General features: G+C 36.6%; 1 protein-coding gene across 1 annotated transcript in view; it reads left to right on the top strand.

The window, feature by feature from the left end:
* LOC128207854 (uncharacterized) overlaps nt 1-14,695 on the top strand; it is a 36,957-nt gene extending 22,262 nt beyond the window's left edge. Inside the window, exons 10-19 of the mRNA XM_052911022.1 lie at nt 5,089-6,568; nt 7,782-7,895; nt 8,541-8,683; nt 9,788-9,884; nt 10,827-10,907; nt 11,552-11,671; nt 12,162-12,226; nt 12,699-12,789; nt 13,098-13,156; nt 13,446-14,695. Of these exons, the coding sequence (XP_052766982.1) occupies nt 5,089-6,568; nt 7,782-7,895; nt 8,541-8,683; nt 9,788-9,884; nt 10,827-10,907; nt 11,552-11,671; nt 12,162-12,226; nt 12,699-12,789; nt 13,098-13,156; nt 13,446-13,520 (2,325 nt within the window). The 3' untranslated portion in view covers nt 13,521-14,695. The remainder of the gene's footprint in view (nt 1-5,088; nt 6,569-7,781; nt 7,896-8,540; nt 8,684-9,787; nt 9,885-10,826; nt 10,908-11,551; nt 11,672-12,161; nt 12,227-12,698; nt 12,790-13,097; nt 13,157-13,445) is intronic.
* The last annotated feature ends 1,047 nt before the right edge of the window (nt 14,696-15,742 follow it).

The raw sequence follows: 15,742 nt of genomic DNA, 5'->3' as shown, positions 1-15,742 counted from the left end.
GATACGTATAATCTTTGCCAGTGGGCAAGATAAGAATTTCTAGCATGGTCAATTTCTTGGATCTACTTATCTGAGGTGGGAGAAATATGTGTGTATCAACAAAAATTCATGTTGTTATTCTTTGAGAAATATATCCTTAAAACTAAGCACATAATGTGATCTTGTTATGTAGTCAGTATGGTACATCCAAGATCCAAAACAAAGCTAACAGTCAAGGACACAGAATTTGTTATGAAGTTATACTATGTCTCAGATTCAGTCCAGTTAAACAAAATCATTTAGTACAATGGGACTTGTGTTTGTTTTTTTGAAAGGGTATGAAAGAAGTGTTTCCAGGCTTTGCGTATAAATATAAAAAACAATTGAATATAAAACAAGTGTGTATAACTAAAGAGTGTCAAATTTTGTATCAATCAAGTGCATCCAAACAACACACCTGCATCCATTTAATACAATAGTATCCATATAACACAAATGCATCACTATGAAACAAATGCAATCATATAACACAAGTTTAATCAACAATCAATAGAATATCTATTTAACACAAGGTGTATCCATATCGCACAAGTGTATCCATATGACACAAGTGCATCCATGCAACATAAAGTGTATCTATATGGCACGAGTGCATCCATGCAACATAAAGTGTATCCATATGGCACGAGTGCATCCATGCAACATAAAGTGTATGGCACGAGTGCATCCATGCAACATAAAGTGTATCCATATGTCACGAGTGCATCCATGCAACATAAAGTGTATCCATATGGCACGAGTGCATCCATGCAACATAAAGTGTATCTATATGGCACGAGTGCATCCATGCAACATAAAGTGTATCCATATGGCACGAGTGCATCCATGCAATATGGCACGAGTGCATCCATACAACATAAAGTGTATCCATATGGCACGAAAAGTGTATCTATATGGCACGAGTGCATCCATGCAACATAAAGTGTATCTATATGTCATGAGTGCATCCATGCAACATAAAGTGTATCCATATGGCACGAGTGCATCCATGCAACATAAAGTGTATCCATATGGTACGAGTGCATCCATGCAACATAAAGTGTATCTATATGGCACGAGTGCATCCATGCAACATCAAGTGTATCTATATGGCACGAGTGTATCCATATGGCACGAGTGCATCCATGCAACATAAAGTGTATCTATATGGCACGAGTGCATCCATGCAACATAAAGTGTATCCATATGACACAAGTGCATCCATGCAACATAAAGTGTATCTATATGGCACGAAAAGTGTATCCATATGGCACGAGTGCATCCATGCAACATAAAGTGTATCTATATGGCACGAGTGCATCCATGCAACATAAAGTGTATCTATATGTCATGAGTGCATCCATGCAACATAAAGTGTATCTATATGGCACGAGTGCATCCATTTAACATAAAGTGTATCCATATGGCACGAAAAGTGTATCCATATGGCACGAGTGCATCCATGCAACATAAAGTGTATCGATATGGCACGAGTGCATCCATGCAACATAAAGTGTATCCATATGACACAAGTGCATCCATGCAACATAAAGTGTATCTATATGGCACGAGTGCATCCATGCAACATAAAGTGTATCTATATGGCACGAGTGCATCCATGCAACATAAAGTGTATCCATATGGCACGAAAAGTGTATCTATATGGCAAGAGTGCATCCATGCAACATAAAGTGTATCTATATGGCACGAGTGCATCCATGCAACATAAAGTGTATCTATATGGCACGAGTGCATCCATGCAACATAAAGTGTATCCATATGGCACGAGTGCATCCATGCAACATAAAGTGTATCCATATGACACGAGTGCATCCATGCAACATAAAGTGTATCCATATGGCACGAGTGCATCCATGCAACATAAAGTGTATCCATATGGCACGAGTGCATCCATGCAACATAAAGTGTATCCATATGGCACGAGTGCATCCATGCAACATAAAGTGTATCCATATGGCACGAGTGCATCCATGCAACATAAAGTGTTTCCATATGGCACGAGTGCATCCATACATCATAAAGTGTATCCATATGGCACGAGTGCATCCATACAACAAAGTGTATCCATATGGCACGAGTGCATCCATACAACATAAAGTGTATCCATATGGCACGAGTGCATCCATGCAACATAAAGTGTATCTATATGGCACGAGTGCATCCATGCAACATAAAGTGTATCCATATGACCACGAGTGCATCCATGCAACATAAAGTGTATCCATATGACACGAGTGCATCCATGCAACATAAAGTGTATCTATATGGCACGAGTGCATCCATGCAACATCAAGTGTATCTATATGGCACGAGTGCATCCATGCAACATCAAGTGTATCCATATGGCACGAGTGCATCCATGCAACATAAAGTGTATCCATATGGCACGAGTGCATCCATACAACATAAAGTGTATCTATATGGCACGAGTGCATCCATACAACATAAAGTGTATCCATATGGCACGAGTGCATCCATGCAACATAAAGTGTATCTATATGGCACGAAAAGTGTATCTATATGGCACGAAAAGTGTATCTATATGGCACGAGTGCATCCATGCAACATCAAGTGTATCCATATGGCACGAGTGCATCCATGCAACATAAAGTGTATCCATATGGCACGAGTGCATCCATGCAACATAAAGTGTATCCATATGGCACGAGTGCATCCATGCAACATAAAGTGTATCCATATGGCACAAGTGCATCCATTTAACATAAAGTGTATCCATATGGCACGAGTGCATCCATACAACATAAAGTGTATCCATATGGCACGAAAAGTGTATCTATATGGCACGAGTGCATCCATGCAACATAAAGTGTATCTATATGGCACGAGTGCATCCATGCAACATAAAGTGTATCCATATGACACAAGTGCATCCATGCAACATAAAGTGTATCCATATGGCACGAGTGCATCCATGCAACATAAAGTGTATCTATATGGCACGAGTGCATCCTTGCAACATAAAGTGTATCTATATGGCACGAGTGCATCCATGCAACATAAAGTGTATCTATATGTCACGAGTGCATCCATGCAACATAAAGTGTATCTATATGGCACGAGTGCATCCATGCAACTTAAAGTGTATCTATATGGCACGAGTGCATCCATGCAACATAACGTGTATCTATATGGCACGAGTGCATCCATGCAACATAAAGTGTATCTATATGGCACGAGTGCATCCATGCAACATAAAGTGTATCTATATGACACAAGTGCATCCATATAACATCAGTGTGTCCATATAATGCAAGTATATCCAAAAAGCATTACCGTTAATGACTGGTTATAAGATGATAGGGGTTATAGGATGCAGGCAAAAAAATCCGTGAAAAACTCAAGAAAAGTGGGTTTTAGGACTCGTAGAAAAAATGTTAAAATCGTCTGCAAATATAGGCCACCATGTTTGTTGACAGTGACCAAATATTAGTTATTCGTGAAAATGGCAATGGTTATTTTTAAAACCATACAATAGTAATACAAAGCAAAATATTCTTTCTGACGGTGTATCGTAAACAATAACCTGTCTAGAATGAAAAGTTTTGTAAAGCAAAAAACTTGTACGTCTCTGTTCTCAAAATGTCAACGCCAACACAGGAAAGTATAAAGAATGTGGAGCAAGACTTTTATCGCAACAGTTTATACTATTGGTATGTTAAACTGCTTAAAGGCTAAAAACTGACTAAAAATATTTCGATAGTGCACAGCTATGCTTCTTAATTGCAGGTTTAATTATTGTTTTATTAAACAAAATATTGAATAATTTTATTCGTACAATAATGAAAATTTAAAATAATAAACGTTTTACGATACACCTTATCCCAATCTTCAACTGCCATGCCATTTTAACCCATATAAACTTGATTGAGATGACGCATTCAGCTTTATACAATAACATGAATCTAAACAAACTAGTTTTTTACCATTTATTTCTCTGTTGTTTTGGCTTCCATAACTTTAATGTAGAATTTTTTTTATGTTTACTTCACATTAACACGTCCCAAAATGTAATTGATAACATGTTCGCTGAAGTTCTTTAGCTAATTTCTCTGAAGAGCCAATTTCGGCCTGAAATCGACCTCAGAAAAAATGTCAAAAGCTTGTTACTGGTTGAAAGATGCAGGCATTTTTTTACATCGAATTATGAGGGAAAAAAGTGCGTCTTATAACCAGTCATTTACGGTTATGTGTTCATGTAACATTGTTGTATTTAAACAAGTGTCTTTATTCTTCAAGGTCATCCATATAAACAAGTGTGTCCATATAACACCAGTGCATCCATATAACACCAGTGCATCCATATAACACCAGTGTATCCATATAACACCAGTGCATCCATATAAGACCAGTGCATCCATATAACACCAGTGCATTCATATAACACCAGTGTTTCCATATAACACCAGTGCATCCATATAACACCAGTGCATCCATATAACACCAGTGCATCCATATAACATCAGCGCATCCATATATAACACCAGTGTATCTATATAACACCAGTGCATCAATATAACACCAGGGCATCAATTTAACACCAGTGCATCCATATATAACAACAGTGCATCCATATAACACCAGTGTGCATCCATTTAACACCAGTGCATCCATATATAACAACAGTGCATCCATATAACACCAGTGTGCATCCATATAACACCAGTGTGCATCCATATAACACCAGTGCATTCATATAACACCAGCGCATCCATATAACACCAGCGCATCCATATTCAACTTAAGTGTAACCATATAAGGCAAGTGTTTCCATATACCACAAGTGCATCAATACGATGCCAGTGTATCCATTCAACTCAAGTGAATCCATATAACATTGATGCATCCATATAACACCAGCGCATCCATATAACACCAGTACATCCATATAACACCAGTGCATCCATATATAACACCAGTGCATCCATATAACGCCAGTGTATCCATTCAACTCAAGTGAATCCATATAACGCAATCCTTACAAATCCAGTGTATCATTTTTAGGAAACACTTCATCCTTTTATTTTTCAGATGGATGCACAAAACCCAAAAGATAATGGGCCTGCTTATGATGTCAACATGAGTAAAAACAAAGGAACTGTAATTAGCCTTAAGAAAATCCCTGACAGTTCCATTCCATTGCTTAAGACAGTTGCCAAAAGTTTAGCCCAGAACCTGCATGATGGAAAGTATCTAGCTGAGGACGGGCATGACCAGCAAATCCATGGGAAAACTCTGCTAGGCCAGGACAGGCATGACTATGTAACACACATGGATAAATCTGAAAATAGAGTCAATGTAGAACAACAAAAGGGAACAGGGCGGAAGTTATTAGCCATTGATGACTTTTTGGATAAAGCAAAGGACATACTTGGTGGCGGTGATGATAATGATGTGATAAATCATGTCAAGGATTTGATTGAACAGAATGGACCTGAACTTGTTAGAGTTGGCGTGGACCATTTACTTCAGGGGGATGATAATGAACTTGTTAACAATTTAAAAGACATGCTTGGTAAAGATGGTCATGACTTATTCAACCATGGAAAAAATATTGGTCAAATAATATTGGGAGGTGATGACCATGATAAAGTTCCCCATGGAAATGGACTCCTAGGTGGAGATGACCATGATAAAGTTCCCCATGGCACCAAAATGCTGGGTGGAGATGACCATGATAAAGTTCCCCATGGAAATGGACTCCTAGGTGGAGATGACCATGATAAAGTTCCCCATGGCACCAAAATGCTGGGTGGAGATGACCATGATAAAGTTCCCCATGGAAATGGACTCCTAGGTGGAGATGACCATGATAAAGTTCCCCATGGCACCAAAATGCTGGGTGGAGATGACCATGATAAAGTTCCCCATGGCACCAAAATGCTGGGTGGGGATGACCATGATAAGGTTCCTCATGGAAATGGACTCCTAGGTGGAGATGACCATGATAAAGTTCCCCATGGCACGAAAATGCTGGGTGGAGATGACCATGATAAAGTTCCCCATGGCACCAAAATGCTTGGTGGAGATGACCATGATAAAGTTCCCCATGGCACCAAAATGTTGGGTGGGGACGGACATGATAAAGTTCCCCATGGCACCAAAATGATGGGCGGAGATGACCATGATAAGGTTCCTCATGGCAACAAAATGCTGGGCGGAGATGACCATGATAAAGTTCCCCATGGCACCAAAATGATTGGTGGGGGTGACCATGATAAAGTTCCCCATGGCACCAAAATGCTGGGTGGTGATGACCATGATAAAGTTTTCCATGGCACCAAAATGCTGGGTGGGGATGACCATGATAAAGTTTCCCCTGGCACCAAAATGCTGGGTGGTGATGACCATGATAAAGTTTCCCATAGCACCAAAATGCTAGGTGGGGATGACCATGATAAAGTTCCGCATGGCACCAAAATGCTGGGTGGGGACGGACATGATGATTGCCACATTGGAATGTTCAAAGACTTCAAGAAGCAGTTCAATAAATTATATGGATCACAGAAAGGTATAACAATTATAATGTTTAACACAATGTGTTTTTTTATCAGCGTCAATATATTTATGACATAGGAAGGTGTAGATGAATTCATTTTATATATATATATATATATATATTTTTTTTTAAATTCAAAATATTTTTTCAGTGTTCTGTAAAGATGTTAAATAATACTGAAAAAATAAAATGCATACTAAAAGAAGTTCTATGGTGGAAATAATATACTAGGCCATACTATTTTCCATCTTTAATTGAGCCCTACCTTATATTCAAAACAGCCCAATTATCCCTGCTTTTAGCACCAACAATGAAGCTCAAATTAAAGGAAAATCTTGTTAACACTCTAGAGGTCACATTTATAAAGGTTTCTTTATGAAAGTTGGTCAGAATTATTACATTAATTATCTCTAAGTCAAGTTTAAAACTGGGTCATGTGCGATCAAAAACTAGGTCATAAGGTCAAATCATAGAAAAAGCTTGTTAGCACTCTAGAGGTCACATTTATGACTGTATCATCGGGAATCTTTGTCAGAATGTTTATATTGATTACCTCTAGGCTAAGTTCGAATCTGGGTCATGTGCAGTCAAAAACTAGGTCACCAGGTCAAATTTAAGAAAAAGCTTGTTAACACTCTAGAGGTCACATTTATAACTGTATTGTAATGACAGTTGGTCAGAATGTTTATATTAATAATTTCTAAGTAAAGTTTTAATCTGGGTCATGTGCAGTCAAAATCTAGGTCATTAGGTCAAATCAAAGGAAAAGCTTATTAGCACTCTAGAGGTCACATTTATGAATGTATGTCCATGAAGCTTAGTCAGAATGTTTATATTGATTAGCTCTAGGCCAAGTTTGAATCTGGATCATATGTAGTCAAAAACTAGGTCACCAGGTCAAATAATAGGAAAAGTATTTTAACACTCTAGAGGCCACATTTATGACCATATGTTCATGGAACTTGATCAGAATGTTATTGTTGATGATCTTTATAGGATCAGGGAGTGATTCAGGGCCCTGTTGTTAAATGTATTGCTGAAGTAGCACCAGAGTTATTCCTAACTAATACAGTTGGCTTTGTTGATGTTCTAAATTTTCAACTTTTGACTATTATGATACATCCGATTCTGCGAAATTCTAGTTGTTTTAATGATTTCCAGTTACTGTGGTATACTCTATGAATCATGGGTAGAAGTGACAAGGTTGTGTGTGTGTGTGTTACAGAGGAGGAGAAGCGTTACCAGGTGTTCTGTGACAACATGCGGGCAGCGAGGAAACTGCAGCAAACTGAAAAGGGGTCTGCTAGATACGGGGCCACCAAGTTTGCTGACCTCACTAGTATGTATGGGCAAAGGGGTGCTGATTGAGACTGGCTTTCACATTACACAAACAAAATTACATTTGGCCCAAGGGGTTGGTGAAGGGAGGCGGTGACGGTGGGGGGCTAATTTGGTGATTAACATGTATTTACCCGGTATATAAAAAAAGCTATAATACCGTAATGCATTATTTTCTAATTGTTGTCTGTATTTTCAACGTAAATTGATCTTACAACTATCCGAATTACAGATTTAAATATTGTTTTGTTTGGAATGTATCACATTTTTTGTAAACAAGATTGCTTATAAGAGTTATGAGGTCGTTGCAACACTCACTACTCCACACTTGATTGAAACTGTAGGCAAGTGCAAAAGGTAAGTTATGTATAATTTCATTCAAGAGGGCAGTGGTTGTAGTAACTGTTATGTATCATATTGTCACTTGATGGTACCATGAAATAAGTGGCGTGTGTGTTTTTGGTATTTGTATATAATTTATCCAGCACTTCTTATTGCATGGTATTAAAGGGCTTTCCAATATTGCACAATAAGATGTAACAATGCATTGAAATGCAAGTAAATGAACAAATATGTGATTTTGACACTAAAACTAATGTCTGAACAGACTTACATAAAACCTTGAATTTTACCTATGCTTCATCAGAGGAGGAATTTAAGCGTCACGTGGGCAAGCGGTGGGACACAGGGGCCAACTGGTGGATGAAGAAGGCTGAAATCCCAGGCGGTCCAGTCCCCGACTCCTTCGACTGGCGTGATCATGGAGCTGTCACACCCGTCAAAAACCAGGTATATTGGAATGATGGCAAGGTTGATTAGGTGATTTGTTAGTATTAGATATATTTGTCATTTGTTAATATATAAGAATGATACTGAAAGTGTTCCAAGATTTATAGACCAGAGGAAAAATGATTTTTTTAGGCTCATCATTTAGAAATATATTGGGTGGAAGGGTGGTGGGTGTATGGGTAATTTCTAACCTTAAAAGCATATGTTATGTTGTCCTCATTTTAGCATACTCAGCTGTTCAATAGTTTTGTCAAATTAAAACTATAGGGGTGCTAAGACAGAAGTGGGCAGAGCTAAGAAGCTAAACAAAATTCTTCAAGCCTCAAAATGCTTAAAAATGTGTATTTTAATATATTAAAATTTTTCAAAGATTGCTTACACATTTATTTCTTGGACTTGGCCATATTCTTGAGAACTGACCTGTTTGATAAGATACAATATACTGCATAATTTATTAAGAAATGGCAATCTTGTCAAGGACTTGTGTGGGACCAAATGATGACTGTTATTCAATTCCAGAGCTACAGATAAGGGTTGTAATGGGCATAAATACACTTTAAAATCGCCCATTAAGACACAATATCAAACAGCTGTTTGTACCAGTATGATTAAAAAGATAAAAAGGGCATAACGTTCTTCTGAGTATTTTTTATCGTTTAACACTAGCTGTTTTAACTAAATGCTAAACTGGTTTGTTAATATCACTATCCTAAGAAACTTATAGAAGGTTGTAAGCCAAGAAAGCAAAGTACATGTAGTAAAGATGTTTAAATTAATGAGGACTTGTAATTAGCTGAGCAACATTTCAATTTTGTGTAAGTTCTAATAAAATTTGTACTATAAAGTTCATTTAATAAGTAAAATAAGTCATTCAATTTTGTAATTCGCGGCCATTACACTTTAATGAATGACCCAAGGGTGTACCATACACTTTACTTGATTGCATAAGGGTGTACCATACACTTTACTTGATTGCATAAGGGTGTACCATACACTTTACTTGATTGCATAAGGGTGTACCATACACTTTACTTGATTGCATAAGGGTGTAAAATACACTAAGTTAAAAAGTTATCTGTAGCTCTGCAATTCTGTGTATATCAGGGTTCATGTGGCAGTTGCTGGGCCTTCTCTACTACTGGAAACATCGAGGGACAGTGGGCCATAAAGAAAAGGAAGCTTGTTTCCCTCTCTGAACAAGGTAAGAACTGGGGTAGCAAAAAAGGGCATTTGATTGATACAGTTTATTAAACACTCCTTGCCTTGTTTGTTACTCAGATATACTCCGTTCGTTTAATTAATGACTAACTGCACATTGGGATGAGGTAAATTGCATTAAATTGTGGTTGTCACCAGTAGCCAATGGTTTAAAATAAATAATCCACTCTTAAATTGAAATTTCTACATGTCTCTCTATTGAAAATGTCTGTTAACTAGGTCAGATTCAGATTTTCAAGTACATACATGTAGGCAAATGTAGTACATTCAGGTGATAAATGTAAGTTAAAAGCAAATAAAATGTCCTTAATATGTGGCAATGCCGCCATGTTTTTCTGTGACTGATTTAGTTCTTGACTAAGATTTTAATATAGACATGCTGATCTTGCATGTTGGTAACACTATTTGTGTTAATGGGCACTGCCAGGAGATAAGTTATCAGTGAAAGTATGGGAGCAACAGGCTGGTGTCCCAATGTGGTAACTGGCCCCTTGATAAGGACCAGCCCTGATAAGGACACTTCAGGGAGTTCACCGTAACTTACCATGTGTCATGTTCATTTTGAAATCGTGCTAGCAATCCTAAATGGCATGACCCGCTCAATCCAGTTTACCTGATATGGCAGAAGGAAATTCCACTCATTCCATTCAAAACAGAAAACTGAACCTGCAGACCTTGGGTCTGTAACTTTTTCATTTCTCCAACTGTAGTACAGTAGAACATGAATGAAACCCCCCAATATAATGTCCATCATTTGTTTATGCACATATACTTGTATATATATGTACATCTTCCAAAAGGTAACTTTTCTTTAAGGTATCTGTTATGCCTTTAAGATGTGTAGACACCATCAAGTCCCACATAGCTGAGTGGATATTTCTTATAGTACCCTGTCATGTTTGAACATGTGTTGTTGTAATTGCAGAGTTGGTGGACTGTGACAAAGTGGATGAAGGGTGTAACGGCGGGCTGCCCTCCAATGCCTACAAGGAAATTGAACGACTTGGTATATAATTATTCTGTTAGAATCTGATATTGTATTATTTGTTTGGGTGAATTTAATATTGAAATCATGTAACATACTCCTGCAATAAAATGACAAGGATTTTGTTGAAGAGTTATGGATGGGTGCTGCACCGTGTTATATTTTGTTAGCACCATTCTGCCCTCATGGACACCAGTTTGTGAACCCTTCCCTTCTGGATTCATAGAACTAACTGCTTAAGACAGTGAACTATTTATTTTGTTTGGATTAAAACTTGATTTTAAATACTTACTCACATTACACATTTAAGCATTTTTAACCATGAAACCTACCATAAAAGAATTCACTGCCTGATACATTGTGCTTTTCCTTCCTAAGTACCTTTTCCTTTTTAAAACCTGGCTAAATCCCTAATGATGATGATGATTTTTAAAGTTATCAATTAAAGTTTGAGATATTTATTACATGCAATGTCTTTATTAATATATTATTGAGAAGTTGTCAGTTGATATTAAATCAAAATTGAAAGTGTACAACCAATACTTTGAAAAAGAAATGGAATGTTTATCAAATCATTCTAATATTTTTTTTTTGGAAAAGGAAAGAAATACTTAATGTTGAAGTACAATCCATTATTATTTGTGTATCTAACTTTTATGTATCAGGTGGTCTTGAGACAGAGACAGACTACAAGTACGAGGGCCATGATGAGAGCTGCCACTTTAATCGCTCCGACGTGCGTGTCTACATCAACGACTCTGTGTCTATCTCCTCCAATGAGACAGGTTGGTGCATGAATGCTGCATGACTTCTCTTCGTAACATACTATAGTCTACTGTTCAAGCTTTACACGGGTGACTAGCAGATATATGTCTAATCTTAAATAGGACTTAAGCTGGAAATATGACAATATAGTTTGCTGTTGCGGCAAACAGAAGGTAGGCGTCCATATAATGACATATTTCATAGGTCAAAGATACCCAAATGAGTTATATACCATTCCTTATATGTAAGACATATTTCACATTATGCTTAAAATTGACAGTTTCAAAAAGTAATGTTAATACCAAGTTCTAATTTTTGCGGATAAAGTTTTACCTTCAGAGTTCGCAAATTCAGATTTAAAGGTAAGCTCATTAAATTCAGGTTGCTTGATAGCAAATTAGTTACATCTATTTTACTTGTATCTTTATAAAAGAGTCATCATGTTGATTCATATAAATGTTTAAAAGTTTTTAATTTTGGCTTAGCTACATGTTTTACTTAATATTTCAGAAATGGCGGCCTGGTTGGCCAAGAATGGACCAATCTCAATTGGCATAAATGCCTTTGCTATGCAAGTAAGTAATGCCTGATGAACTACTTTTTGTCTGCTACCTGTTTTATCCCTATCTTTGTAGAACTTGCATTGGTTTTGTAAGCTGAGGTAAATAATGTAGTCATATGTCTTCCCAGTAGCATTATCTATTGATTCATACTGTAGTCATAGGGACACAACTCTTCCAATGGTCAATATACTTGTCCAATGTTAGTGGCATAATCTAGATGATTTTGATTAGTATGGTCAAAGGTTTATTTTCAACTACTTGTTGTTATAGATCTGCAGTCATTTGTTTAAAACTGGTAAAAGCTTTTGTTTGGTTAAAGTTAGCCAAACATTATATGGATTGGATGATATGAAAAATAGTCAATCAAATTATTTAAACATGCAAACAAACCCAAAGATACCCAGGTACTGCTGGCCTTTCCTCTGTAGTGCCTTTGAAACACTGCCAGTTATCATTCAGTTACCTGCCATTTAATACTTTGCAGTTTTACATGGGAGGTATATCTCACCCCTGGAAGATCTTCTGCAACCCGGGAAGCTTGGACCATGGAGTGTTGATTGTAGGATACGGTGTCCGTAAGTTATCTTGGTTTACAATAGGGTTAGCCTGTTTGGCTTGACTGCATTTAGACAGAAGGTGTGTCTTAAGATTCAGTCACATGTATATTTGAATTTAAATCAAAGCATCAGATTATTCATTGTGATTAAAACATTGATTGTTTAGTACAAAAAATTTCGACAATGAATCAGGTGTTTTAAAAAATTACTGGTATGCATTAAAGGAGTTATTCAGTGTGTACATGACTGTATATATTAGATAGTGCACAAACTTAAAAGAAAAGTATCTAATTTTCTACATGTGATTTACGGCTTTCCAATTCCAGATGAGAGTGAACCGTATTGGATTGTGAAGAACAGCTGGGGACCGGATTGGGGGGAGAAGGTACGCTCAAAGCCACTTTACTGGATTACAAAACATTTTCAAGCTTTGACAATGCCACTTTACTGATTATGAAATATTAATATTAAAGGACGGTAATGTTTTAAGGATAAATAATAGTACAAGTATTGTATGTTTTAGAAATTTAAATATTTTGCATAACAGTACAGGTTTATGTAATTTACTAATGTAGCCACCAGTGTCAGGTGAACAGAAACTGATGATTCTTTGCATGTTTCCATGTATAATAGTTCTGGTGTATCATATCAGCCCTTGTTTCTTGTGTTTTTAGGGCTACTACCTTGTGTACCGTGGAGGCGGAGTCTGTGGCCTTAACACCATGTGCACTTCCGCAGTTGTTGGCTAACTTGGTCACTTCCGCTTGAATACAACTGTTTGAATTAACAATATGTGGATGAAAGTCTGTACTGTATCTTGTAGATTTGAACTCCTGTCGACTTAATACACATTGCTTTTTTAATCACATATCTATGTCGAGATCAAAATTACTCATATAACTTGAACATTGCATTTTTTTACGATAAGTGTACTGAATTGAAGAAATAACTTAATAGATCTGAAAATGTGGTTGTATGCTCAGGTTGAAGGTTTTGTTTTGATATTATTTTGTAATTTTTTTGAAAGAGACTATTTTTATATCCTGTTACTATCCGTGTATATAGAATGGTTGTATCTCTGATTTGACTCCTTGAAAATTGCTGTGATAAAGTGTTTGTTATAAATTTTGATATCTTTTTTTTATGTAGACAAAACAAATATGTTCATTCAGACTTCAGCAACCTTAACATCTCCCATTATAAGTTTAGCAGTTTCAAATCTCTGTTAATGATTCACATGGGTTAAATAATAACAGCTATTTGCACATTAAATATTTCTGCTTTATACATGTATAAATTGTGGAAAATGTTTTCACTTTGTTGATCAAAACTGGAATGTAATATCAGTTTAACTATTTTTCATTTTAAAGACTGAAAAAGAACATATGCAATTTATAATGTTTTTCACTGTTGCTTCTATTCCTCATGCATTGTTTCATTTGTTTAAAGAGAGTTGGTCAAGTTTGAGTTTAAAATGTTCTCTTTTTCTAGTGTTGATACAAAGCTGCGAAAAAAGTTGACAATTTACGATTTATTTTGTTGTTTATTACTGTATATACCTGGCTGGCCAGAAATACAAACCCCATCTTATCAACAACCTAACAAAGAAAAGTTTGCTTATCATGATTAAATTTCTTTCAACAAAATGTAAGTTCTGGGTATACCGGTACTAGAATCTAGTTTGACATTTGATTGCTGCGATGAAAGGGTTTTATATTTCAGTCAGAAGATAATGAATAATTTTAAGATCGTCAGCAATTGAAATGTCTTGTACAGTCGTTGATAAGATAACTAAATGCTGATTTTTTCCCCCTTAGATTCTTGACTGTTCATTTTGCATATAATCTTTTGTGTAACACTGACTAATCACATTCCTGTTCCATCACTCTGTATTCTATTGCAATAAACTGCTTTCAAAATATCATTTGATATCTATTTTCATTCAGAACTTAAAGGCAGGTCTTGATAATACTTGATACTGGTCACATATTATATAGGGATATTTTCACTGGTTAAGTGTGAATATCTTATAATAAGTTATTAGTATTACATAGATATTATATAACAAACTTTGTAGGGGAGTATATGGTTGGTTGTTCAATCGTGTGGGCATGTGCACAGGTGTTAGACCAGCAAAATACTTGTTTAAGTCAGATTAGTTTGAAACTTGTTAAACATGATAAACATGAAGGGTACTAGTGCTTTGCACTTTTTAAGCCCCGCAGGGTGGCAAGGGGCGGCATAATTGAACCAGCTGTCCATTGATCAGTCCCTCGGTTTCAGATCAATAACTGAAAAACGTTATGGCCTGAGGACCACAAACTTGGTAGGCAGCTTGGTAATGACCAGCAGATGAACTGTTTCTATTTTGAGGTCAGTGGGTCAAAGGTCAAGGTTGTGGAATCCATTTCAGATAAATAAGTGACTGTCACTTAGAGACATCAAACTTGCTACGAAGGTTGGTAATGACCAGTAGCTGATAAGTTTGTCAAAGGTCAAGGTTGTGGTGACCTTAAGCTACATTACTGTTTCCAACCAATACCTTAAGAAAGCTTTGGCCCAGAGACAAGTCGACATCCACTTGATCCTGCAGTGACATCATTTCCATGTACATATCAATATTTCCAAATTTCATGGGAAGGTAGGGTAGGTCATTTTGAAAATAAATAACATACTCAAAGCTATCTGACCATACAGGCCTAAATACTAATGACTATATATGTTGGGGGCATATTTGACGTCTCTGTTCTTGTTTTTCAACCGATGTGGAAATAGTTAAGCCGTCAAATTAATTTTGAATAGGGGTTACTGTAGTGAATAAATTAATGTAATGATCTGCCTGAAACCATTTATTATGAAACTACATGTATTATCTTGTGTACAGGCTGCATGTGTAAGTTTTCTTACTCCTGTGATAGCTCTAGTTAAATGATTGCCAAGGTTTTTAGATTTTGCAGTGCCAATGAGGCGA

Source organism: Mya arenaria, chromosome 11 (assembly GCF_026914265.1).
Source record: "Mya arenaria isolate MELC-2E11 chromosome 11, ASM2691426v1".
In the NCBI taxonomy this organism is placed as follows: Eukaryota; Metazoa; Mollusca; class Bivalvia; order Myida; family Myidae; genus Mya; species Mya arenaria.
Note: the sequence above shows the minus strand (reverse complement) of the source record. Positions and strands in the feature narration are given on the sequence as shown.